Here is a 25,856-nt window from a genome sequence, read left to right on the forward strand (position 1 = left end):
GGGTTGTTAACCAATGTTATAAAACAATATGTATACTGACTATTTAATGAGAAACTATTTGTTCTGTAAGCCTTCATCTAAAGTACAATAAAAAATATACATATAAAAAAAAAAACCAGATTTACTGGCCTGATAGAGACTGGAGAAACCCCGAGAGTATGGCCCTCGGACATCCTTTTAGCTCAGTAATGAAGTCATTCCCGAGGTTCACTGTTCAGCCAAAGATTAGACAGCCCCATAAAACATAACGAGACTAATAGGGCACAACAGCCTGGGGACAAGGACTAGAAGGCAGGAGGGGACAGGAAAGCTGCTAATAGGGAACCCAAGGTTGAGAAGGGACAGTGTTAACATGTCATGGGGTTGTTCACCACTGCCATAAAACAATATATGTGCTAACCATTTAAAGACAAACTCTTCTGTAAACCTTCATCTAAAGTACAGTTAAAAAAAAAAAAAAGAAAAAAAGACTACAACCAAGAAAACCCTCTGGGGCAGCTCTACGCTGTCACATGGGGTCACTATGAACTGAAACTGATGCAATGGCAACCAACAACAACAACATGGCATAGTTGTTGCAACAGAGAGAAAATTTACTATCTGGCCATTTAAGAAAGTTTGCCGATTCCTGATGTAGACTGTGAGCACCGAGGGCTGGACTGGGCGTGGTGAGCTCTCCCCGTGTCCTCAGCTCCCAGTGGTGCCTGTCCTTAAACCACTGAGACAGTGCTGACACATTCACGTTAAGTGTTTCACACAGATTACCTTATGAAATCTTACAACCACCAATGAGGTGAACTCTTAGCTCCATTTTGTGAAGGAGGAAATTGAGGCACAGAGAGTAACTAGCCCCTAGTCACATGGTTTGGAAGTGGCAAAGCTGGGCTTAGAAAACCCAGTAGTATGCTTCCAGAACCCACACACTGAGCCACAAGCCCTTGATCGCCTCTCTTGGAGGCACAGAATGAATGAATGTGCCAGACAAATGAGTAAATGATGAATGAGTGAAGGCCCAAGCACCCTCTGAAGGGTGCCCCTGCTGGCCCCACACAGCCCAGCTTACTGCTCCTGGATCTCCGGCTCACTCGCCATGTGGATGTGGGCCAGCAACGTGATTGCTCTGAGTCTCAGTCACCTCCGCTGACAATGGGGACAATAGTTGTCTGCACCTTGTGGTGCTACTGGAAGGCTTCACTCAGGATGCACTTTCACATGTTCAATGGTTATTGAGCATCTGCTCTGTGAGTCCTGTGCTGGGGACACAGCTGGGAAGGGGCCAGACCCTGTCCCTACCCTCGTGGAGCTCACGCCCCACGTGTGCTGGCATACGGGACATTCAGCTGGGGACTGACTGCAGTAAGCACTCAGTAGATGTCAGCTTTTATCATTTCCATGCGGGCCGCTGGTACATCCGGGAATCCAGCAGGGTAGCCAAGCCAGCAGCAGTGAGGCCTGGGGTGGGGGCTCGGTGTGAACCCCCACGCACTGACTGACCCTGCTCCAAAACTCAGGATCCTCCCCCATTAGACAAGGGAGATGGTGCGTAGGCCGCCCCCTCTCAGGGGTCCTGGAAGATTTGCTCTGTCAGGGACACCTGGGGCCGGCAGGGTCCATGTGGGCTCACTTACCAATGCGCTCGATCCTTGTCACATCGCGAATCTCCGGGACCTTGGTTGTGGCCGTCTGAGGGTGCAAGAAGATGCATCAGGAGAGCCTCGTGGTCCCAGCTTGTACCAACTGCTCCTGTCCCTCCCCAACTCCCATGAGAAAGTCCTTTCCACTCCGTCCCCTCCCAGACATGCTGGCTGCTCAGCTACCAGGCACTCTCATCCTCCCCACTGTCGGCCACTAGCGCTGGATGGTCAGTCCCTCACACCAGGAGTCCCCAAGAAGACAAGGACTGTGTCTCTCTCACTCATCACTCTGTTCCCATATACTAAGTGCTCAGAAATTACTGGTGAATCAGTGAACACAGTCCCCTCCCTCCCCACACAACTGGGAGCTCCTGAAGGACAGAGACCAACACAAAGCAGGTATCAGGCTGTACACAGTCTGGCTCCTGCTGACTTCTCAGCCTGATTTTTGGAAGTAGATCGCCAGGCCTTTCTTCAAAGGAGCCTGTAGGTAGACCTGAACTTCCAACCTTTCAGTTAGCAGCTGAGTGTGTTAACTGTTTGCACTACCCCAAACCAAAACCAAATTCGTTGCCGTCAAGTAGATTACGACTCATTGCAACCTTATTGCACCAGCCAGGGACTCCAAAAAAGAGACAAGGATCCAAGAATCCCAAACTTAGCTCCACCAATATAAATACATCTCTTCCCACAGACCACCTCCCACCAGGTCGTTTCCTTTCACCTTAAACATCTTCTGCATCCTGATGCCCATTGTTGTTGCTCTTGGGTGCCACTGAGTCAATTCCGACTCATAATGACCCCATGTGACAGAGGAGAACTGCCCCATAGGGGTTTCTAGCTTGTAATTTTTACAGGAACAGATAGCTAGGTCTTTTCTTCCTCAGGGCCACTTAACCATTGCACTACCAGGGCTCCTTTGATGCCCACTGGTCCCATGGAAACCAAGGTCATTTTAAAATTCACGTATTGAAAAATCAGCCATTGAAAACCCTATGGAGCACAGTTCTACTGTAACATACCGTGACATTAGCCATGTGTCAGCGTGGACTCTATGGCATCTGGTTTGTCTCTTTTTTGCCTTAGGCAGAGTTTGAATGGGCTGGGTATCCCTCGGCCCAAACTTCCAATACTGTCTCTGCATCCAGGGGAAATGGGTCTCAGGAGTTTCCAGCCCTTGTCCTTTCCTTTCCATCCCCTTGTCATAACAGCAGCAGCAGACTCAAATGCTGCCCCCTAGCTGCCAGCAACTCTGACTCCCATCCTTCCCCTATCTTGACTGAAAGCTCAGCCCAACCCTCAACCTCAAGCCACATTCCTTCTTCGTTCAAACCGTTTCTCAAGCAGGTACCTGGTGCCAGGTCCAGTGCACCTAGTCTCTCCTTCATGGAGTTTGCATTCATTCATTCAAACAGTCCAAAGATTATTGCACTGTATAAGGTATTGGAAATACGAAAATGGCCAAAACGTTCCCATGACAAGATCTGCAGCCTCTGAGCCCTAGTCCTTTCCTCCTCCTCACTGACACCCTTGTGGTTCACAACACTGTCTCTATTGGCTCAAGGCTCACTAAGAGACTCCACACTCTCAAGCACACAAAAAAGGATCCTAGCCTATACATCTCCCTTGGAACTCAGAGCCATTTGCATGAATCAAAAACCCAAGGCTCTCAGATGGACTGGAAGCCCAGGACACTACAACCCTCATCAGACTTTGGGGCAAAGGACTGCATAACTGGTCTTTGATACTCCCTAGAGAATTCTGAGAGTTGGAATTCCCACAGCAATGATGGAGTCAGATCTGACCACTGAGGCCATTAATATCTACTTCAACCCAAGATTCCGGGATCCCAGCCCCTTCTTTTTCTCTTCCTTCAGACCCAGGAGTCCGGGCCCTCAGGCCTCTCCTCCCTTAGATCCAGATGTCCAGGGCCCTAGTCCCTCTTCTCTTAGATCCAGGAGTCCGGACCCCCGGCTCTCTCCTCCGTCACACCCAGGAGTCCGGGCCTCCCGCCTCCTCCTCCCTCAGACCCAAGAGTCTGGGACCCCGGCTCCTGCTCCCTCAGACCCAGGAGTCCAGGCCCCGAGCCTCCTCCTCCCGCAGACCCAGGAGTCCGGGCCTCGAGCCTCCTCCTCCCTCCGACCCAGGACTCCAGGCCCGCTTCCTCAGATCCAGGAGTCTGGACCCCCAACCCCCTCCTCCCTCAGACCCAGCAGTCCCGGCCCCGAGCCCCCTCCTCCCTCAAACTCAGGGTTGCGGGTTCGCTCCCCATGCTCCAGTCCTTACCACGGTTGCCATAATGCTCACTAACCGCCAACTTCCCAGCGGAAACGGAAACGCGCTAGGAGCGAGGAGTTCTGGCCCCTCTAGGCTTTCAGGTCGTCCAAAGGTCTCGGTAGTTCCTCATAAATATGCAAACTCTCCTTGGAGGGGGCGTGGCGTCACGTTTTCGGCCCCTCCCATCCACCGAAGCTGAGCGGAGGACGGGTGTCCGGAACTTCTGGGTCTGTTTCCAACGCCTCCTGGCTCCTCCTCCTTTTACGCACCCCTCATTGCTGAGGTCGATTGCAAAATTCTTAACACTTCTTAGAGCGACCACACGTCCTCCACGCTCCCTTTCCTCCTTATCCCACCCTCCCTCCGTCCTTCCCCAACCTTGGGACCGCAAGCTTCAGACTGACAGACGTGTGGGCCAATCGATTCTGTTAAGCGCAGCAATAAGCCCCGCCCCCTGAAGCTCGAGGTAACTGCTAAGGCCGTGGAGGTACGAAGCGAGACCCGCTCTGTCCACCAAAGAGGAGACGCAGAGCCCCGCCCCCGGGAGCAGGCCAATAGGGTTGGCCGGGAGGCGGGCACCGCCTCCTGGCAGTTGCAAGGTTTCACTGCAGGGAAGCGTCAGGCTCAGTGACTCTGCGGCCGCCGCCAGCCTAGGTCGGAACGCTGCGGAGCGGGGGGGTGGTGCTGTCGTGCAATAGGAAGCCGAGAGTATTGCAGGCTTCTCGCTGGGCACCAGCTTCCTGGTCCCTCGCCCCGCCCGGTGCTTTTCCCGGACACCTCCGGGGCCCCCACCTGTGGCCCCTGGAGTCCCTTTCCCACGCCGACCATGCCACTAAGCCGCAGTTTGTCCATGTCCTCACTGCCAGGACTGGAGGACTGGGAGGATGAGTTCGACCTGGAGAACACGGTGCTCTTCGAGGTGGCCTGGGAGGTGGCCAACAAGGGTGAGCGCACCAGGCTCCCGGGCCCCGGACGGGAAGGGCAGTCGGGGATGGGGGCCCGGAGCTCTGCGGCGTAGGGGGACGGAGTTAGGTGACGTGACTCTCGGGTCCTGGGCAAGAAGCCTATGACTCCTATGTCCTTGAGAGGCTCGGATATGTCTCCTGGGCCCTGGGGGGAGAGATAGGTCGCTTGACTATTAAGATGAAAGGAGGCTGGAGCCCAGGTCCCGGGTCTTAGGAGGAGGGGGTTAAAATGATAGATTTCTAGGTCCTGAAGTTCGGCTTTTGAGAGACCTGAACAGCGAGGGGGCTGGGAAAAGGGGCTTCCGCGTGCAAACCTGGGAAATGTGTAGGGTTTCAGACCCTTGGTCCAGGGGGAAGGGACTAAGTGATGTAACCCCGGATTTGGGGAAGATGCATAAATTTTGGTAAGGGGATCTGGGGAACTGGCAGCTTGAGAGTAAGATGGGAGGGGGTTAGCGGCCCAAATTCTTAGATTCTAGGATGGAAGAGCATTGGGGACCTGGAATCCTGGGTTCTGAAGGAGCCAAGGGCCTGTGCTATGGGTTCCTAGGAGTAGAGAAGCCTGTGGCCTTGGACACATGCATACCGCAACCGGGAAGGATTGGGAAGTCCTAAGCTGGTCAGGGGCTGGACCCTAGGATGGGAGTGGCTGAGAGCCTGAATTTCTGTCTCCTGGGTTTCCAAGGGCCTGAGGTTCTGGGTTTGGAGAAGGCTGAGGCTGGAATCCTAGGAGCTCGGTGATCTGGCTCCTCAGAAGGGAGGAGAGGGCTGCGGCGGGGGGCGGTTGCTTTCCGGGTCTTGGGGGAGAAAGCGACTAGGTCTCCTACCATGGGAGGGGGCTGGTGAACACAGAGTCATGTGTTGCTAGGGCCTGGGCTCCAGGCAGTCCCTGGGTCTGGGCTGGAGTCATTGGAGGAGCAGGGTCCCAGATTCCTGGGTCCCCAGTCCAGGAGAGGAGACTGGGGGACAGGTTGGCAGGGCCCCTAGGGGGATGGGGAATGACTATTCAGGCTTCTCTTGGACAACCATGGGGATCTGAATGGGGCCATGAAGAGGGATTCTCAATCCCCCTGTGTTCTGGAGCATGACTGAGAATTTAAACACAGTTCCTGTAAACTGGGAACTCAAGGAAACCTATGCCCTGGGAATCTTCAGCTTCTGGCATCCTTGGGACCCCAGATCTTAATTCCTCCAGATGCAGGAGGCCGGATCTACAGCTCCTTCTTCCCTCTGATCCAGATGCCTGGGTCCCAAGCCCCTTCTTCCTTCAGATCCAGGAGCCCAGCCCTTAGCTCCCGCCTCCCTCAGACCCAGGAGTCAGAGCCTCCAGCTCCCTCCCCGCTCAGACCCAGGAGTCAGGGCCCCTGGCCCCCTCCTCCTTCAGACCCAGAAGCCCAGACCCCAGCCCCTTCCTCTCTCTGACTTGGGGGTCTGGCCTCCTAGCCCCCTCTTCCCCCTGCCCCAGGGACCTAGGTCCCCAGTGCCAGTGCCCCCTCACCCCCCTACCCCGCCCCAGGTCCCAGACCTCCAGACCTCAGTCGGTTGGGGCCTGTCCTCATGAACTTGGGCCTACAGTGGGTGGCATCTACACGGTGCTGCAGACGAAGGCCAAGGTGACAGGGGATGAGTGGGGTGACAACTACTACCTGGTGGGGCCATACACGGAGCAGGGAGTGAGGACCCAGGTGGAACTTCTCGAGCCCCCCACCCCGGCCCTGAAGAGGACCCTGGACTCCATGAACAGCAAGGGCTGCAAGGTGGGACATGGTCTGGCTGAGGGTGGGTGGGAGGCCCCCCAGTCAGGGTGGGTGCAGCAGACGGAGAAGGGGAAGGACATAGACAGCTTCAGGGAGGGAGGGACAGAAGGTCAGAGACACGGGATGACCCAGCACTTTCCCAGGCAGACACGGAGGAGGAAAGGTTGATAGATGTTCAGGTGGATGCAGGACCCCAGAAGTGTGTGGGTGAACCCCAGGATCTAAGACATTGGTGGATGGAGAGATGAACTATGGGTACAAGTCAGACTGAGAGATGGGTCCAAGAGGCAGAGATGTCAGACCCAGAGAAAGAGCCAGATGGACAGCCAGACACAGCCTGGGTCAGACAGGTGTGCAAGAGCCCAGGTTCCAGAGCATGAAGTTCAAATTAGGCTTCTCCACTTCCTGGCCATGTGAACTTGGCTAATGGACATGTCAATAGCATCCACATTATAGGCTTGTTGGGAGAATGAAATAGTTAATCATTATAAAGTCTTTAGCAGAGTTCCTGGTACCAAGCTAGTGCACGTGTGAGCTATTATCATCATGGTTATTATTATCAGCAGCAGCACTATTACTGTAAACAGCCAAGCTTGGAGGGTGAGATGGACAGGCAGACAGAAGGAGAAAGACAGCCAGACAGACAGAGTGTCCCAAGAGGTGATGATGGCCCCAGGGGCTCACTTGGTAGATAGATAGATGTTTTCAGAGAGAAAGTCAGATCTAGAAGGAGGGAGAAAGAGGGAATAGCAACCAAGAGAGTTGAGGTAGATAAACAGACCCAGGGGAGAGAGTCTGGGATGGACAGAGAGGCAATCTAGGGGTTAAAGAGAGGAGGAGAGAGGCCCAGAGCCCCCGGATAGGCACTGAAGGATGAGCACAGAAAGAGTTCCAGGAGAGGGCCTGATTTAGGAGGGTGAAGGCAAAGACCGGAATCGGGGTCAGGGAGGGACAAATACAGCAGTTCTTTCATTCATTCACAGCCTCTGGTTTGGGGTGGGGTCTGGAGTCCAGTCAGGCCAGACAGTGTCCCTAGGGGACCCCAGGGCAGGCTAGTCCCTCCCCCAGGGCAGCTGCTTCCCACATGCTGGGGGCCTAAGAATAGGCCCCCCAGCAAAAGGGCAGACAACAGCTGGGAGGGGGAAGGGCCTCCAGGTCAGGCTCCCCTGGCAAGGAAGAGCTAGGTTGCGGAGGAGTGTGACTGCTTGGCAGCTGGGGAGAACTGTGGCCACAGGCCCAGAGCCAAGGCCACAGTCTCAGGAGGAAAGCAGCAGATTGGAGACATGTGGCAAGGGCAGAAATGAGACAGCAAGGATTAGAAACGTGGCAGCGGGTAGGAAAATGCAGGCCAGCGACATGGAAACAGGGCAGGCAGTGTTAAAAATGTGACTGCAGAGTGCAAAATGGGCCTATGGGCAAGGAAAAGAGGCAGCAGGTAACGAACACATGGCAAAAGGGACAGAAACTCAAGGCTGAGGGGTGGAAGAAATGTGGTAGCAAGAACAGTAAAAGTGGAAGAAACGACCAGTAGGAGGAACTAGTAGCAGAAAGAACACACTTTGGGAGAAAGCGGTGTAGCAGTAGGTGAGAGAAATGTGCCAACAAGCACAAAAATAAGGCAGCGGGTAGGAAAAACTATAGAAACCGGTTGGCATTGAGTCGGTTTGCACTCATGGTGACCCAACGTGTGTCAGAGTAGAACTGTGCTCCACAGAGTTTTCAATGGCTGATTTTTCAGAAGTAGATTGCCAGGCCTTTCTTCCGAGGTGCCTCCGGGTAGACCTGAACCACCAACCTTTCGGCCGAGCACGTTAACCATTTACACCACCTAGGGGCTCCAGGAGAAACTATTAGCGTGATGGAAAAACAAGGCAGGCAGTGGAGGCACAGAAACAAGATGCAGGAAATATGTGGCTGTAAGTAGAGAAAGAAGGCAGCAGATGAGAGAAGGGTAGCAGTTATAGAAACAAAACAAGGTTGGGGAAAATGTTGCAACTGAGATGGAAAAAGATTCTGGTGGGAAAAACTAGCAGCAAACAGAGAAATAAGGCAGCGGGTGAGAAGTAGCAGCAGATACAGACATTAGCCTGCAGATAGGAGACCCGCAAATGTTGGTCGCAGAGACGTGTAGCAGAAGCCTCGAACCTCTCTGTGGGTCTCCCCAGGTGTATTTTGGGCGCTGGCTGATCGAGGGGGGGCCCCTGGTGGTGCTCCTGGACGTGGGGGCCTCAGCCTGGGCCCTGGAGCGCTGGAAGGGGGAGCTCTGGGACACCTGCAACATCGGGGTGCCATGGTACGACCGTGAGGCCAACGACGCTGTCCTCTTTGGCTTCCTCACCACCTGGTTCCTGGGTGAGGTAGGCCCCACTGACCAGCCCAGACACTAAACTTCCATCAGTCCCTGGGTCAGAGGGTGGCTGGATGGGCTTCCCCAGGACATTCTGGTCTGTAGGTCTTTTAATCCTAGGATTAGCTTTGACCTTTGGGTACATGGACATCCAGAGGCCCAGCCTCTTCTTTCCTCATAGACTGAAATTCCCAACCCCAGCTTCATTCATGCCAGTCTTCCAGTTATATGGCTTCTGAGTTATTAGCTCTTAGGGAGGGGTGATGCAGGGAATTCTGGGGATTGTAGTTCTCTAGTGTGATATCAACCAACAGAAACAAATCCGTATTTGTGCCTATTCCAAAGGAAGTCTTCCAATTGAATGCAGAAATTATCAAACAATATCATTAATATCACATGCAAGTACAATTTTGCTGAAGATAATTCAAAAAATGTTGCAGCAGTACATCAACAGGGAACTATGAGAAATTCAAGCCGGATTCCGTAGAGGATGTGGAACAAGGGATATCATTGCTGATGTCAGATGGATCTTGGGCTGAAAGAACATAACACAAGAAAGATGTTTACCTGTGTTTTAGTGACTCTGCAAATGCATTTGACTGTTTGGATCATAATAAATTATGAATAACATTGTGAAAAATGAGAATTCCAGAACACTTAATTGTACTCATGCAGAACCTGTACATAGACCAAGAGACAGTTATTCGAACAAAACAAGGGGATACTATGTGGTTAAAAATCAGGAAATGTGTGCATCAGGGTTGTATAACTTCACCATACTTATTCAATCTGCATACTGCACAAATACTCCAAGAAGCTGGATTATATGAAGAAGAACGCAGCATCAGGATTGGAGGAAGACTCATTAACAACCTGTGATATGCAGATGACAAATCCTGCTTGCCGAAAGTGTAGAGGATTTGAAGCACTTACTGAAGAAAATCAAAGATTACATCCTCCAATATGGATTGCACCCCAAAATAAAACAAAAATCCTCACAACTGGACCAACATCATGATAGATGGAGAAAATATTGAAGTTGTCAAGGATTTCATTTTACTTGGATCCACAATCAATGCCCGTGGAAGCGGCAGTCAAGAAATCAAACAACATATTGCATTGGGCAAATCTGTTGCAAAAGACCTCTAAAGTGTTAAAAAGCAAAGATGTCACTTTGAGGTGTAAGGTGCACCTGACCCAAGTCATGGTATTTTCAGTCACCTCATATGCATGCAAAAGCTGGACAGTGAGTAAGAAACCCTGAAGAAGAATTGATGCCTTTTAATTATGATATTGGCAAAGAATATTGAATATACCATGGACTGCCAGAAGAACAAACAAATCTGTCTTAGAAGTACAGCCAGAATGCTCCTTAGAAGCAAGGATGGCAAGACTTCATTTCATGTACTTTGGACACGTTATCAGGAGGTGCCAGTCCCTGAGAAGCACATCATGCTTGGTGAAGTGGAGGGTCAGAGAAAAAGAGGAAGACCCTCAATGAGATGGATGGACACAGTGGCTGCAACAGTGAGCTCAAACATAGCAACGATTGTGAGGATGGTACAGGACCAGGCAGCATTTTGTTCTGTTGTACATGGGGTCGCTATGGGCCAGAACTAACTCAGAACAGACTTGACGGCATCTAACAAGTGTGATATCGACTGAATGTAACCTCTCAGATGGAACCTTAAATGTTTGGGGACACCCCCCACCAAGCCTATCTGAGAATAATAAATTAGGGTTCTCGCATCCTTCTAGGTTTTAAAAGACTTAAAAACTTCATTTCCCATGCCCTGGGACAGTTACTGAACTGGCTGCTCCTTGGACATTCTGGGAGTTGTAGTTTTTTTTTTTGCCAGTGCTGCCTGTAGAAGTATGATCTTGATTGAGATAAACGATATCACAGAATTGTGTCTAGGACTTGGGAACACTAAAAGTTCAGTCTTTTCAGTTCAAACCTGCCACAACTTAGAAGGCCTTGGCCAAAGAAATGCCAACTCCCGTCAGCCTCTGGAACTGCCTTGTCTAACGGGGATCTCTGTAGTGGGCAGCCTTCCATTCCACCCACTTAGTGGTGATGGATTTACCTCTCCCCTGCTCCCTTGTCCACACTGGGGATTGCCAGTTCTCTTGATGACACACATGGAGACATAGTGCCCTTGTCTGTGTTTCCACAGTTTCTGGCCCAGAGTGAGGAGAAGCCACATATTGTTGCACACTTTCACGAGTGGTTGGCGGGCGTCGGGCTTTGCCTGTGCCGAGCCAGGCGGCTGCCCGTGGCTACCATCTTTACCACCCATGCCACGCTGCTGGGGCGTTACCTGTGTGCTGGTGCTGTGGACTTCTACAACAACCTGGAGAATGTGAGCTAGGAGTGTAGCAGATGGGGGAGGTGGTGCGTGAGTATTCCAGGACAGCCCAAACTCTGGGAAGCCCAAGAGGATCAATCGAGCTTTTCTCCTGGGACCCAGGAGTCTAGGCTCTTATCCTCCTCCTCCCTTAGACCCAGGAGTCCAGGCCCCAGCTCCCTCCTCTCTCAGACCCAGGAGTCCAGCCCCCAGCCCCCTCCTCCCTCAGACCTAGCAGTACAAGTCCCCAGCCCCTACTCCCTCAGACCCAGGATTCAGGCCCCCATCCCTGTCTGCCCTCAGACCCAGGAGTCCAGGCCCCTTGCCCCCTCCACCTTCAGACTTAGGAGTCCAGGCCCCAGGCCCCTCCTACCTCAGACCCAGGAGTCCAGGCCCCCAGCCCCCTCTTACCTCAGACCCAGGAGTCCAGGCCCCCAGCCCCCTCTTACCTCAGACCCAGGAGTCCAAGCCTCCAGCCCCAGGCTCCCCTAGGACCCTGGAGTCTGGACAGCCAGTCTTCTCTTCCTCAGTCCTCCTAAACTAACTAGTCTCCCCTTCCCACCCAGTTCAATGTGGACAACGAAGCAGGTGAGAGGCAGATTTATCACCGCTACTGCATGGAGCGAGCGGCCACCCACTGTGCTCATGTCTTCACTACTGTCTCCCAGATCACTGCCATCGAGGCTCAGCACCTCCTCAAGAGGAAACCAGGTAGGGGCTGGGCTGGGGTTCTTAGTCATGAATGGGGTAGGCCACTGTCTCTGTCAAGGCTGTTAGGTGCCATTGAGTCAGCTCTGACTCATAGCAGCCTTTTGTATAACAGCGAAATGTTGCCTGGTCCTGCGCCATCCTCACAGTCATTGCTATGTTTGAGCCCATTGTTGTGGCCTCTGTGTCAGTCCATCTCCTTGAGGGTATCTCTCTTGTTTGATGACTCTCTACTTTACCAAGCTTGATGTCCTTCTCCAGTGATCAGTCCGTCCTGATGATGTGTCCAAAGTAAGCAAGATGAAGTCTTGCAGTTCTTGCTTCTAAGGAATATTCTGGCTGTGCTTTCTCTAAGATTGATTTGTTCATTCTTCTAGCAGTCCTTGGTATTTTCAGTATTCTTTACCAACACCATAATTCAAATGCATCAATTCTTCTTTGATCTTCCTTTTTTATTGTCCAGCTTTCACATGCATTAAGGCAATTGAAAATACCATGGCTTAGGTCAGGCTAATACCAAGGCTAGTATCAGTATTTTGTAAGAAGTAAAACTACAACTCTCAGAAGGCTCCGGGTAGTGACATGTATAGGAGGCTGCCTGGCTGTATACCCTAGAGGCTAATGGGTAGTGTAGTTTCTTTGATATTAATTTCAGAAATGGTAAAATTCTGTAATTGGCTACTATAGATATTGATCTTCTGAAAAGGGATTGACATCCAGTAGTCTTTGATTTTGCGAAGAGGGTTGGGACCAGGCATTCTACCCAAGCCATGGCACCCATTCTCAGTGGGTGTAAGGTGACAACTACAGTTCCCAACTTCAATTCCTTGTGTTTCTGGAACTTTGCCCTAAAAGCTGATGGGAACTGTAGTTTTTCATTGATATCCTGTAATTTCTATGAAGATAGGAAATGGCTGGGTCCTTGAAAGAGGCTTGAAGGTGGATGGTATATTGTGGGAGAAGCATGGCTTTGGGGATATTTGATCATCCCTAGCTCAGGATGGGATAGAGGAAACAAAGAACTAAAACTCCCAGAAGCCCCCGTGTGGATCGGTTCCCTGTCTGGTTAGCCATTTGCAGGGGCTGATGAGCGTTGTCATTGAGCTTGTGAACATAGCGAGGGATATTGATCAAGAAGGCATTTGGGTGACAGGGTAGCTGGGTCACAAAGGGACCTCACAGAAGAGCTAGTAAAACAAAGAAGTTGCAAGAGGAAGTCTTTTTTTTTTTTTTAAATTTATTCATTCAACCACATTGATCTGAATGAATAAATGAAGGAGTGAAACGTGGGATCTTCTCCCCCAAATCCCAGATATTGTGACCCCCAATGGACTGAATGTGAAGAAATTCTCTGCCATGCACGAGTTCCAGAACCTTCATGCCCAGAGCAAGGCTCGAATCCAGGAGTTTGTTCGGGGCCATTTTTATGGGTATGTAGGCCAGAATCCTAGGTCCTGAGAAAGAAGGGGGCTGGGAGCCCAGATTCCTGGGTCTGTGGGAGGAGGGGACTGAGAGCCCAGCCTCCTGAGTTCTGGAGCAACAAATCAATGGGCTGAATATTGAAAGAAATCTCTACCTTAAAAGAACCACAATTCCCAGGAGACCCCATGATGCCTCCACATTGTCTAAGATGTTCTTTGCCCCAATAACTTCTGGAATCTGTACTTTTAAGGCCAGAGGTGGAGGGTGAGGATCTTGGACCTAACTGTGCCTTGTACCTTTCTTAGGCACCTGGACTTCAACTTGGACAAGACCTTGTACTTCTTTATCGCCGGCCGGTACGAGTTCTCCAACAAGGGGGCCGACGTCTTCCTGGAGGCCTTGGCCAGGCTCAACTATCTTCTTAGAGTAAGACCTGGACTACAAGGAGGCAAAGGGAGGATAAGAAAATCATTACATTACTGCTGGGCAGAATTCTAGAGAAAGGGTGTAATACAGCATCATGAATTGTCTAAATTCACCAGGTGGAGGTCAGCCATACTTCCACTCTCCAACTTCTTCACCATTTCTGACACCAGCTGTTCCCTCACGGCCCTCTCTATTTCTCTGCTGAGTTCTGCTTGGCTGTTGCAACAAATTATTGAATGCTGCAGAGAAGTAGAGAGGGCCGTAGGGTCGTCGGGGGAGAGGCTAGTGTCAGACATAATGGAGAAGTGGGAAGGCGGACATATACCTGACCTCTGTTTCACAGGAACCAGCTTTGTGCTGATCCTGATTCTTATCCCTCATGAATTTAGACAGTTTCTTGCACTAGATTATAGAGAGGGATTCAGAGACCCAGAAGTAGGGGTAGGGAAACTCAATGGGCAGGGCGGGGTGGGTGGGAAAAGACCCAGAAGGAAGGTCAGAGTCCCAGTGGGGAAGGTAACTCTGTCCCACAATTCTTGATGGCAAGGGGCACAGTAGAGAAAAGAGTGGATGGGGTCTGCCCTCTCCCATATGATGCTGACCACCCCCTTCCCTCTGCCCCAGGTGAATGGCAGTGAACAGACAGTGGTCGCCTTCTTCATCATGCCGGCTCGGACCAACAATTTCAATGTGGAAACGCTCAAGGGCCAAGCGGTCCGCAAGCAGCTTTGGTCAGTAGCCCTCAGCCCAGGATCCTGGCTTTGGTCAGCAGCCCTCAGCCCAGGATCCTGGCCTGTGTTACTCTCAGCTGTGTGATTTGGGTCCGGTGTTGCTCCTGGAGTCTCACTTTGATCATCCTTAACATGCTAAACCTGCCCCACTGATTCCTCGTGAAGTCACTTGCTTACGACACCTCCATGGGGGTGGGGGGGGAAGGAGATCAGTAAGAAGTCACAGGTGGGACAAATGTGACAACTGAACAAGGTCTCTGATATCAAACCGGCAAGATTCCGCTCATGCCATCAACCGTCACTGGCTGTGTGACTTTAGGCAATCTACTGCCCCTCTCTGAGCGTTAGTTTTCCCGTCTGTAAACCCCATTCATTCATTAACCATCTGACATTCATCGAGCAAGGCAGTGTGGTTCAGTGGTAGAATTCTCACCTTCCGTGCGGGAGACCCAGGTTCGATTCCCAGCCAAGGCATCTCATGCGCGGCCACCTCCCATCTGTCAGTGGAGGCTTGTGTGTTGCTATGATGCTGAACAGGTTTCAGTGGAGCTTCTAAAGTAAGAGGAACTAGGAAGAAAGTCCTGGCCATCTACTTCTGAAAATCAGCCAACAAAAGCTCTGCATCACAATGTTCCAATCTGCAACTGATCACAGGGATGGTGGAGGACCGGGCAGTGTTTCATTGGGGTCACTGTGAGTCAGGGGTGGACTTGACAGCAGCTAACAACAACAACATTCACGGAGCACCTCCTTTGCGCCAGGCACAATTCCAGGCCCTGGGACCCCAGCTGGGAACAAGAAAGATAAAATCCTTGCCTTCATGGAGCTCATGTGCTTGTTGGGGAAGGCAGACACTAAACAAAATCAGTCAATTTTGCAGAAAGTGCTTTGGCAAAAGAATAAAGCAGGACTGAAATATGAAACAGGGTTGTCAGGACAGGTCACACTGAGAGTGTCATTGGGCAGAGACCTAAAGGAAATGAGGAGTGAGCCCTGTATACACATGTTATTGTTGTGTGCCATTGAGTTGATTCCAACTCATAGCGACCCCATGTGACACAGTAGAACTGCCCCCTTAGGGTTTCCTAGGCTGTAGTGTTTTTAGGAGCACATCACCAGGTCTTTCTCCTGCAGAGCCACTAAGTGGGTTTGAACTGCTGACCTTTCTGTTAGCAGCCAAGCACTTAACTCTTGCACCACCAGGGTACATAGGTGGGGAACAGCATTTCAGGCTGAGGGAACAGCAAATGCAGAGGCCCTGAGGCAGGGTTGCCTGTTTGAGAAACAGCGAGGAGATCAGCGTGATTAGAACAGAGTGCCCGAGGGAGAGAGGGGTAGAAGATGAGGCCAGAGTCACAGGAGGGTTGTGGGCAGAGGAGTGACAGCAGGGACCTAAGATGTCACTATCTGCCAGCCTTACTCATGTGCATAAATATTCCTCTCTCAGAACCTTCTTTGCCTTTTTTATAAAACAGGGCTTAGCATCACCACTTCCTGGGCTGCTACAGGTCCTAAGAATAGCTGACATTTCTAGAAGGCTCACAATGTGCCGGGCACTGTGCACTTTTTATCATGACCTCATTGCATCCTCACCACAAACCTCTGAGGTCAGTTCTAATTTTATCCTCATCTTACGGATGAGTCACTGAAGTCAGAGAGGGACAGCCACCTGCCCCAGGCCACACAGCTGATGTCAGGCATGAGAGACCTGAGCCTTCCAGGGCCTGTTCCCCAAGTCCACCAGACCAGGGCTTCCCAGCTCAGGCCTCAGTTTTCCCTAGCAGTAAATGGCAGGTGGTATTTGTGTGATGTTTTTGCTCTATTCTTTCCAGGGACACGGCCAACACAGTGAAGGAGAAGTTCGGGAGGAAGCTTTATGAGTCTTTGCTGGTGTGAGTGCCTTGCCCTCAACCCTGCACCCTCTTGGGTTCCAACCCCTCTCATCACCTCATTCCAAGATGCATCCCCCCACCCGCCCTGCAGGGGAAGCCTCCCAGACATGAACAAAATGCTGGACAAGGAGGACTTCACGATGATGAAGAGAGCCATCTTTGCCACGCAGGTATGGTTTGGATCCCTAAGCAGAGAGACAGCAATTCCCAGCAGCCCCAGAGGCAGCCTGCCATGCTAGCTTTGCCCTCAGAGGCTACTGGGAGTTCTGCTTTATTGGGTGGCCATGATTGGAGGGTCAATACTGATGCCCACAGAAAGGTGTGAGCTGACTTTGGTAGACCTTCCAATCCCTAGAAGCCCTCAGGGAAGCCTGCTTTCCTGTGTCTTCTTCTGCCACAGAGGCTGCTAGGAGTTTTTGGTTTCTTCGGGTTCCCTGGGGTCAATGGACAAAAGGTGAACGGAACTTTTAGAAAGTCAGGACAGCCACAAAAGGAGAACTGCAACTGTCTTTGGGCCTTGCTGCCCACTGGCTTCATCTCTGCCCCCAGAGACTTCTGGGAGTTGTAGTTTTGTTGGGCCTCTTTTGGGATAGAGCCATGGGTCAGCTAAAATACCCAGTGTTCCCTGGAGAAGAGAACATTGAAAACTCCCAGCAGCCCCTGCGCTTTCTTATTCCACTGGCTGTCATAGCCCCCATACACCCCTGAGAGTTGTAGTTTCTTTAAACTCCTAGGTTAATGGAATTAAGTGGATGGCAAACTTTAAAGAGAAAATTTGGCAGCCCCGGGGACTTTTTATTACAGTGCAGCGTCCCTGACCCCAGAAGCTTCTGGGAGTTAGAGTTATTTTAGCCCCTAGGGTCAAGGGACTTTGGTTCCTGTGGTCAGGGTTGGTGAGCCAGTTCCTGGAGAATGGAAACCCGGATGCCCAACTTGCAAAAAAGAAAAAAAAGGTGTGAATAGTTAATGCACTCAGCTGCTAACCGAAGGTTGGAGGTACAAGTCCACCCAGAGGTACCTCGGAAGAAAGGCCTGGCAGTCTCCTTCCAAAAAATCAGCCATTGAAAACCTTACAGAGCACAGTTCTACTCTGACACACATGGATCTCCATGAGTCAAATCAACTGGATATATTTTCCAATAGTCCCTAAGGCAGCCAGCCTCACTGTGAATGCTTTTACCATGGGGCTGCTGGGAGTTGCAGTTTCTTTGGACCCCAGAGTCAGTAGACTGGAAGGTGACTAAAAATCAAAAACCAACCCTTTGCCTTCAAGTTGATTGTGACTCATGGTGACCCCACGGTGCTGCTGGGTGGATTCGAATCGCCAACCTTTCAGATAGTAGCTGGGAGCAAATCGTTTGTGCCACCCAGGGACCTTGGAAGGTGTATAGAACCTTTCATAAGAGAAATGATGGGACAGTTGCAAAGAACTATACAGTTCCCAGCAGCCCCTGGGATTTCCTATCACTCTAGCTCTGTCTTGCTCCACAGACTCTTGGGAATTGTAGTTTGGGTCTCTGTCGGGGTTGGAGTAGAGGGAATTACAGGACTGAGACTATAGGGAACCTGGAGATGAAGAGATTGGAGGTTATCCTAAGAAAAGTACAACTCCCAGCAGCCTCAGGCTGGCTACCATATTGGCAGTCTTGGCACCCATGGAATGCAGGGAATTTTAGTTCTTTGGGTTTTTTCAGTGACAGAACTGAGAGGACAGAACAAGAGAGTTACAACTCCCAGCAGTCTGTGGGGACTGTTAATACTGTACCTCTGCCTCAAAGATATCTGGGAATAGTCGTTTCTTTTAGGATCTTGGGTGGGTAAGGGACTGAGGTAAAAAAAACTTTACAGATAGAGCCGAGAAGGAAAGCTACAACTCCCAGCAACCTTTTGGGCTTGCTGCCCTACAGCATAGTGGGAATTGTGGTCTCCTTGGACCCCTGGGCTCAAAGCTGGTCAGCAGGCTCATGGGACAGTGGGGAGCCCTCTGTCCCTTCCCTGACCCCTACCCCATATGTGGCCCCTGCAGCGGCAGTCCTTCCCCCCTGTGTGCACCCACAATATGCTGGATGACTCGTCAGACCCTATCCTGACCACCATCCGCCGAATTGGCCTCTTCAATAGCAGTGCTGACAGGGTCAAGGTAAGAGCTCTGGCCAGGGGTGGGTTGGGCACGGCAGGGGGCAGGGGGATCCCAGGCCTCAAACTCCCCACCCCTTTAGTTTATCAAAGGCCTTACCATGTTTCAAAAAGAACCCTGGCCCAAGGCACAACAATTGGTCTCTGTTTGCCTGGAGCAGCAGAGGAAGGAGAGTCAGGAACAGGAGGAGGATGTGGAGTGTGTGGCTAATTGCCTCCATGAACAACTGCCTCCATTGCCATGAGACCAGAAGCACTGGATGGTCCCCAGCTTCCATTACAGAACATTTTGATCAAAGATTCTGTAGAAAAATCCTAATCGAAAGAGGGAAAATGCAAAACAGAATGACAAATTCTCATGGACTCCAGACTTTCTGGAGACATGGAAGCTGGATGAACCCCTGAAACTATTGTTGTTGGGTGCCATCAAGTTGGTTCAAACTCATAGCGACCCTATGTACAACAGAACAAAATGCTGCCCGGTCTTGCGCCATTCTCACAATTGTTGTTATGCTTGAGCCCATTGTTGCAGCCACTGTGTCAATCCATCTTGTGGAGGGTCTTCCTCTTTTTCGCTGACCATGTATTTTACCAAGCATGATGTCCTTCTCCAGGGACTGATCCCTCCTGACAACATGTCCAAAGTACGTAAGACATAATCTCGCCGTCCTTGCTTCTAAGGAGCATTCTGGCTGTACTTCTTCCAAGACGGATTTGTTCGTTCTTTTGGCAGCCCATGGTATATTCAATATTCTTTGCCAGCACCACAACTCAAAGGCGTCAATTCTTCTTTAGTCTTTCTTATTCATCGTCCAGCTTTCGCATGCATATGAGGCAATTGAAAACACCATGGCTTGGGTCAGGCACACCTTAGTCTTCAAGGTGACATCTTTGCTTTTCAACACTATAAAGAGGTCTTTTGCAGCAGATTTGCCCAATGCAATGCATCTTGATTCCCTGACTGCTGCTTCCATGGATGTGGATTGTGGTTTCAAGTAAAATGAAATCCTTGACAACTTCAATCTTTTTGCCATTTATAATTGCTTATTGGTCCAGTTGTGAGGATTTTTGTTTTCTTTATGTTGAGGTGTAATCCATACTGAAGGCTGTGGTCTTTGATGTTCAACAGTAAGTGCTTCAAGTCCTCTTCACTTTCAGCAAGCAAGGTTATGTCATCTGCATATCATAGGCTGTTAATGAGTCTTCCTCCAATCCTGACACCCCTTTCTTCTTCATATAGTTCAGCTTCTCGGATTATTTGCTCAGCATACAGATTGAATACGTATGGTGAAATGATGCAACCCTGACGCACAACTGTCCCAGTGTTAAACCATGCAGTATTCCCTTGTTCTGTTCGAACGACTGCCTCTTGATCTATGTATAGGTTCCTCATGAGCACAATTAAGCATTCTAGAATTCCCATTCTTCGCAGTGTTATCCATAGTTTGTTATGAGCTACACAGTTGAATGCCTTGTGTAGTCAGTAAAACACAGGTAAATATCTTTTTGGTATTCTCTGCTTTCAGCCAGGATCCTGCCCTGAAATAATTTTTAAGCCTTAAACCTTAAACCAAAAATATCCCCCGAAGTCTTCTTTAAACTAAACAATAGTTTAGTTAATTAGTAAAGAATGTCTACCCTGAGCATTATGCTCTTTCAAGATCTGTCTGTATAGGATCAAATTGACAACAGCAGCTCGAAAGATTAGATAGGAACCTTAGGGGGCAGAGAGTTTATGTTAACGGGGGAGGAACAACTCAGAAAAGGAGAGTGAGAATGGTTGCACAACTCAAAGAATGTAATTAATGTCACTGATTGTACATGTAGAAACTGTTGAAGTGGTGTATGTTTTGCTGTGTATATTCTCAACAACAACAACAACAAAATAAATAAAATTAAAAAAAAAAGAACCCTAGCTTCTAAGGCAAACAGGTTTGGGTCCAAATCTTTGCCCCGCCACCAACTTGCTGTGTGACTTTAGACAAGTGTTTTACCCTCTCTGGGCTGCTATGGAACCTCAGGGAGTAGATAAATGGGGTGTTTGGGCTGAGCCCTTCTTTTTCATTGCCAGGTAATTTTCCACCCGGAATTCCTCTCCTCCACGAGCCCCCTGCTCCCTGTGGACTATGAGGAGTTTGTCCGAGGCTGCCACCTAGGAGTTTTCCCCTCTTACTATGAGCCTTGGGGCTATACGCCAGGTGAGTGCAGCAAGTGGGGGAATGGGAGAAAGGGCAGGGAAAGGGCAACATGGCATCAGGGTTCTGGTCAGATCCAGTATGATCTTGGGACAAAGGACTCACCCTCTTTAAGCCCCAGTCTCCTTTGCAAAAGGAGCCGTAGTGGCACAACAGTTAAATGCTCAGCTGCTAACTGAAATGTTGGCAGTTTGAACCCACCCAGCGGCTCTGCAGAAGAAAGACCTGATGATGTGCCCCTGTAAAGATGAAGCCCGTTGCCGCCAAGTTGATTCCGACTTGATTCTCTTATCGACCCTATGGAACAGGAAGCAGACTGCCACATCTTTCTCCCATGGAGCGGCTGGGGGGTTCAAACCACTGACCTTTTGGTTAGCAGCTGAGCACTTAACCACTGCACCACCAGGGATCAACGTAAAGATTACAGCCTAGAAAACCCTAGGGGGCAGTTCCGCGCTGTCACATGGGGTTGCCATGAGTCAAAAATCAACTCAATGGCACCTAATGACTCCTTTATAAAATTGGGACAATAGTAGCAATCTGTTCTGCTACAGAGCATGTTCTGTGTCGTCCAGTAGCTCACGTGATGCTCAGCTAAAGGATTAATGTCAGTCGTAAGTGGATGTCACAGTCACAGTCCGCTGGTGAATTCCCCCAGTTCATTAATGTTTGAAGCCCCCCTCCCCAGGAGTCCCTGGGTGATGCAAACAGTTAAGTGCTCCACCACTAGTGAAAAGGTTGGTGGGTTCGAACCCACCCAGAGGCGCCTCAGAAGACAGGCCTGGCGATCTGTTTCTGAAAGGTCACAGCCTTGAAAACCCTATGGAGCCATTCTACTCTGCACACATGGGGTCGCCATGAGTCAGAATCAACTCGAGGGCAGCTAGCAGCAACAAGTAACAGCAGTCAAATGCTCATGTCGCTAGCACAGCGGAAGGCAGCGAAGTCTCCTCCTGAGCTGTTCTGTCCACTCCACTGTCCTTGGCTCTCTTCAGCAACATGCTCTGAGCCTGAACTGCTTATTTACATTTCTCCCTCCTCTTGGGACATTTTGCCATAGTCCCCAGACTCAATTTGTCCTCATACTCTTTTCAATCAAGCTTCTTTCATTTGTTTTTAAAGCTAAATAAATACTGTATTGCTGTGTTATTGTTAGCTGCTGTCGTATCGGCCCCCGACTCATGGTGACCCCATGCACAACAGAATGAAACACTGCCCGGTCCTGTGCCGTCGTCCCCATGATCATTTGTGGATTGGGCCGTTGTGATCCGTAAGGTTTTCATTGGCTGATTTCCCGAAGTAGATTGCTAGGCCTTCCTTCCTAGTCCATCTTAGTCTAGAAGCTCCGCTGAAGCCTGTTCCTCATTATAGCAACACGCGAGCTTCCACTGACAGACGGGTGGTGGCTGTGCATGTGGTACATTGGCCAGAAATGGAACCGGAGTCTCCTGCATGGAAAATGAGAATTCTGCCACTGAACCACCACTGCCCTCATTTGCTGCTGCTGCTGTTGTTGTTAGCTGCCTTTAAGTCGATTCCAATTCATGGCAACCCCATGTGTGCAGAGGAACTGCTCCATAGGGTTCTCAAGTCTGTGACCTTTCAGAAGCAGATGGCCAGGCCTGTCTGTAGTGTTCCTTAATTTATTACTAGTCTAGCAAGTCTTTTAAACCGTGTTTGTATAATTAAGACTTTTACCAGTTTTGTTTCTGCAGTGGTAACAATGGTGCATAGGCTTTGTGTGGTCTGCTAACCCTGTGTTCCCCACAAGCCCTGATATATTTAGTGCCTGGTTTTGCAGCTTACAGAAGATTTTAGGAATATTTATATAAGAATATTTATGTAAGAATATTTGTATAATAAATTCCTTGCACCATCTCTCAGGGTTGTTTGAGGAATTAAATGAGGCATAGTAGGTGCTCTGAGCACCTCTTCTTACCTCCTATCAAAACAGACTATAAAGCTACCATACCTAAAACAGTATAAACCAAACCAAACCCATTGCCGGATAGTCGAGTTCAACTCATAGCGACCCTATAGGACAGGGTAGAGCTGCCCTAGAGGGTGTCCAAGGAATGGCTGATGGATTCGAACTGCCGACCTTTTGGTTAGCAGCCGTAACTCGTAAAACATTGCACCACCAGGGCTCCAAACAGTATACTTCTGGCAAAAAAAGGTATTTTACAGGTTGTGAGGATTTGGTAACATGATGCACTTGCCTCAGAGTAAATGCTCAATAAATTACTCACTGTCGTCCTTATCACACAATTCGGGGCTATTCCTCATCCTGAGGGCTTTGGCAAGTGAGTTCCCTGTTCTGAGCCTCTTAGCTTCCCCGTTGGGAAAACAGGAAAATAGTAGTGGAATGCACAGCATGGTTGTAATTCGCTCAGCACAGCGCCGGGCACCTTGTAAGGGCGCCAGGAGGTGGCGCTGTTGAGGCTTTTATTACTATTAGGGCTGCAGAGTAAGAGGGTAAAGCTAACGGGTCCTTTCTCACTCTTCCGGCAGCTGAGTGCACCGTTATGGGCATCCCCAGTGTCTCCACCAACCTCTCTGGCTTTGGCTGCTTCATGGAGGAGCACATCGCAGACCCCTCAGCTTATGGTCAGTGCCCAGACCCTCGAGGGTTGGGGACGAGGGGCTGAGAGCCAGGACTCCGGGATACTGGGGAGGAGAAGAGGGATTTTCTCCAGAAGAGAGCTAGGGATGGACTCTTGGGTCTCTGGAAGACAGGGACGGGGGACTGGACTGTAGCGTCCCTGGGGGAGGCGAGGGTCAGGGTACCAGACTCTTAGGTCTCGGGAGGAAAGGCCCTGGTGCCAGCGAGACCTGGGCAGAATGAAGGTCTTCCCAGCCCTTTTCCTGAGCCCTCCGTCTGGCCCCTGCAGGCATCTATATTCTGGACCGGCGGTTCCGCAGCTTGGACGATTCGTGCTCGCAGCTCACCTCCTTCCTCTACAGCTTCTGCCAGCAGAGCCGGCGGCAGCGCATCATCCAGCGGAATCGCACGGAGCGCCTCTCTGACCTTCTGGATTGGAAATACCTAGGCCGGGTATGGCCCCTTTTCCTACTTTGTGCTGGCGAATCAGCTCCTTCCGGCTTCTAGGTTGCTCTCCCTTTAAGAAATTAATCATCTCCTCCAGGAAGACCCCATTGGTTGGGGAGTTCTCATTTGCATAGAGGTGTGGCCAAAGATGGAGCCCTGGTCTCGCAATGGTTAAGCGACCAACAGGTGGGTGGTTCAAACCCATCAGCCGCTCTGCAGGAGAAAGATGTGGCGATCTGCTTCCGTAAAGATTTACATCCTTGGAAACCCTATGGGACAGTTCTACTCTGCCCTATAGGGTGACTATGACTATGAATGGACTCGTCGGCAGTGGGTTTGGTTTGGGTTTGGTGGCCAAAGAGGTACTTGAAAATTCCCTTTCTGAGACGGGGTATGGCTCATAGACTGCCCCTTCTTATGTAGATAAGCAGTGCTCGTCTACATAAAGGGTAGAGCCAAAAGGAGGTAATTTGCATAGAAGGTGCAGCAGTCTGGCCATCTGCATAAGAGGTGTGGCCAGGATCCACCCCTCCCGCCTCTGCCGCGGTGTGGGGCTTGGCTCCTGTCCCCCTGACGCTGGCTCTCCTTGTCCCCGAAGTACTATATGTCCGCGCGCCACATGGCCCTGGCCAAGGCCTTTCCGGATCACTTCACCTACGAACCCCACGAGGCGGATGCGGTGAGTGGACCCAGGTTCTGGTAGGCTGGGAGCTGCAGATGTGGGGTGAGAGGTGCACCTTCTGGAGTCCAGAGGCCTGGGGGGCGCTGGACGCCTGGGCAGGGCTGTCGAGGCCTCTTGTCCCACTCTGCGGTTTGTGCCCACACCCGCTTACACAGACCCAGGGCTACCGCTACCCACGGCCGGCCTCGGTGCCACCATCACCCTCGCTGTCACGACACTCGAGCCCACACCAGAGTGAGGACGAGGAGGAGCCCCGCGACTCACTGCCGGACGAGGACGGCGAGCGCTACGACGAGGAGGAGGAGGCCGCCAAAGACAGGCGCAACATCCGCACCCCCGAATGGCAGCGCCGCGCCTCCTCCGCCTCCTCCACCAGTGGGAGCAAGCGCAGCTCAGTGGACACAGCACCCTCCAGCACTCTCAGCACCCCCAGCGAGCCCCTCAGCCCCGCCAGCTCTCTGGGTGAGGAACGCAACTAGGTCCCAAGCCCCATACTCTGCCCCACCCTCCCAACCCCCTCCTGGCCTGCCTCCCTCTTCTAGAGGGTGGATGCAGAAGGGCGTTGTTCCCAAACCCCACTCCAGATCCCGAACCTTCTGTGGGATCCACAGCCTTGCCACCCATCCACTCGAGCCCCTCCTGCTCCACGCTAGGAGCTAGGAGTCCCCACACTCCAAAATCGACAACACTGTGCCTTTCTCAGGTTCCAGAATGCATACTCTATGCTCCGGAATCCCCCAGACCTGGCCCAGGTCCCAGAGGCCAGGAATCTGCCATTACCCTGTGGTGCCAGAGGTTTTAGAAAACCTGGTCTGTTGCCTTCCATGCTGAGGCTTCTTAGAGCCCTTTATGGCTTGTAAATTCTAGATGTACAGAGCATACAATGCCATAAGCCTGGCCTGGGGGCTACCAAGCATGGTGTTCCTGCTAATGGGACAATCAAGTCTGGAGCCCAGGCCCTTTCAGGGACTTAAGATAATGGAATTCAAAAGGTCTTCCATTTCAACTCCAGAACCTGGGCTCCAGGACAGGGTGCTCATGTGTTTACTCTGGCCCCACCTCACCCAGGGTGTCCAGTTTTGCCTGGAAGTTGCCTCTTCCCCACCCCCACCAGTTAGGTGCAGTGCTCACCCAGCTCCCATCGTCCCCTGCACTTTGGCCAAGCAAGGGGTGGCGGAACCACTTGGCTCCTCATTCCTGCTGGAAAACACACGGACTTGGACTAGACACCTTCCTGGCCTTCCTGGACCAGACCCTACTCCTTCCCTGAGTTTGAGCTCTCCCTCA

At 51.0% G+C, this 25,856-nt stretch overlaps 2 protein-coding genes across 3 annotated transcripts in view; one reads left to right on the forward strand and one right to left on the reverse strand.

Moving 5' to 3' along the window:
* Positions 1-4,402, reverse strand: part of RUVBL2 (RuvB like AAA ATPase 2) — a 14,963-nt gene extending 10,561 nt beyond the window's left edge. The window contains exons 1-2 of the mRNA XM_004381669.3: positions 3,921-4,402; positions 1,629-1,683 (exon numbers count right to left, since the gene is read on the reverse strand). Of these exons, the coding sequence (XP_004381726.1) occupies positions 1,629-1,683; positions 3,921-3,932 (67 nt within the window). The 5' untranslated portion in view covers positions 3,933-4,402. The remainder of the gene's footprint in view (positions 1-1,628; positions 1,684-3,920) is intronic.
* A 16-nt stretch (positions 4,403-4,418) lies between these two features.
* On the forward strand, positions 4,419-25,428 carry GYS1 (glycogen synthase 1). Of its 2 annotated transcripts, XM_004381671.3 has the most exons (16): positions 4,419-4,855; positions 6,452-6,633; positions 8,799-8,990; positions 11,158-11,343; positions 11,895-12,039; positions 13,349-13,466; positions 13,764-13,884; positions 14,509-14,615; positions 16,448-16,507; positions 16,599-16,677; positions 18,534-18,647; positions 20,715-20,841; positions 23,350-23,445; positions 23,730-23,893; positions 24,486-24,566; positions 24,725-25,428. In XM_004381671.3, the coding sequence occupies exons 1-16, from the start codon at positions 4,738-4,740 to the stop codon at positions 25,046-25,048; spliced, it is 2,214 nt and encodes a 737-aa protein (XP_004381728.1). In that variant the 5' UTR covers positions 4,419-4,737; the 3' UTR covers positions 25,049-25,428. The 2 variants fall into 2 exon arrangements, with proteins under 2 accessions (XP_004381728.1, XP_004381730.1); XM_004381673.3 differs by lacking the exon at positions 6,452-6,633.
* The last annotated feature ends 428 nt before the right edge of the window (positions 25,429-25,856 follow it).

This window comes from Trichechus manatus, unplaced genomic scaffold, assembly GCF_000243295.1.
Source record: "Trichechus manatus latirostris isolate Lorelei unplaced genomic scaffold, TriManLat1.0 scaffold00087, whole genome shotgun sequence".
Classification (NCBI taxonomy): domain Eukaryota; kingdom Metazoa; phylum Chordata; class Mammalia; order Sirenia; family Trichechidae; genus Trichechus; species Trichechus manatus.

Excerpts from the sequence above, each read along its gene's own strand:
- GYS1 (XM_004381671.3), top strand. The coding sequence starts at position 4,738 with ATGCCACTAAGCCGCAGTTTGTCCATGTCCTCACTGCCAGGACTGGAG. Across the intron at positions 8,991-11,157 it reads CCACCTGGTTCCTGGGTGAG|TTTCTGGCCCAGAGTGAGGA; the intron begins GTAGGCCCCACT and ends GTGTTTCCACAG. Across the intron at positions 20,842-23,349 it reads GCCTTGGGGCTATACGCCAG|CTGAGTGCACCGTTATGGGC; the intron begins GTGAGTGCAGCA and ends CTCTTCCGGCAG.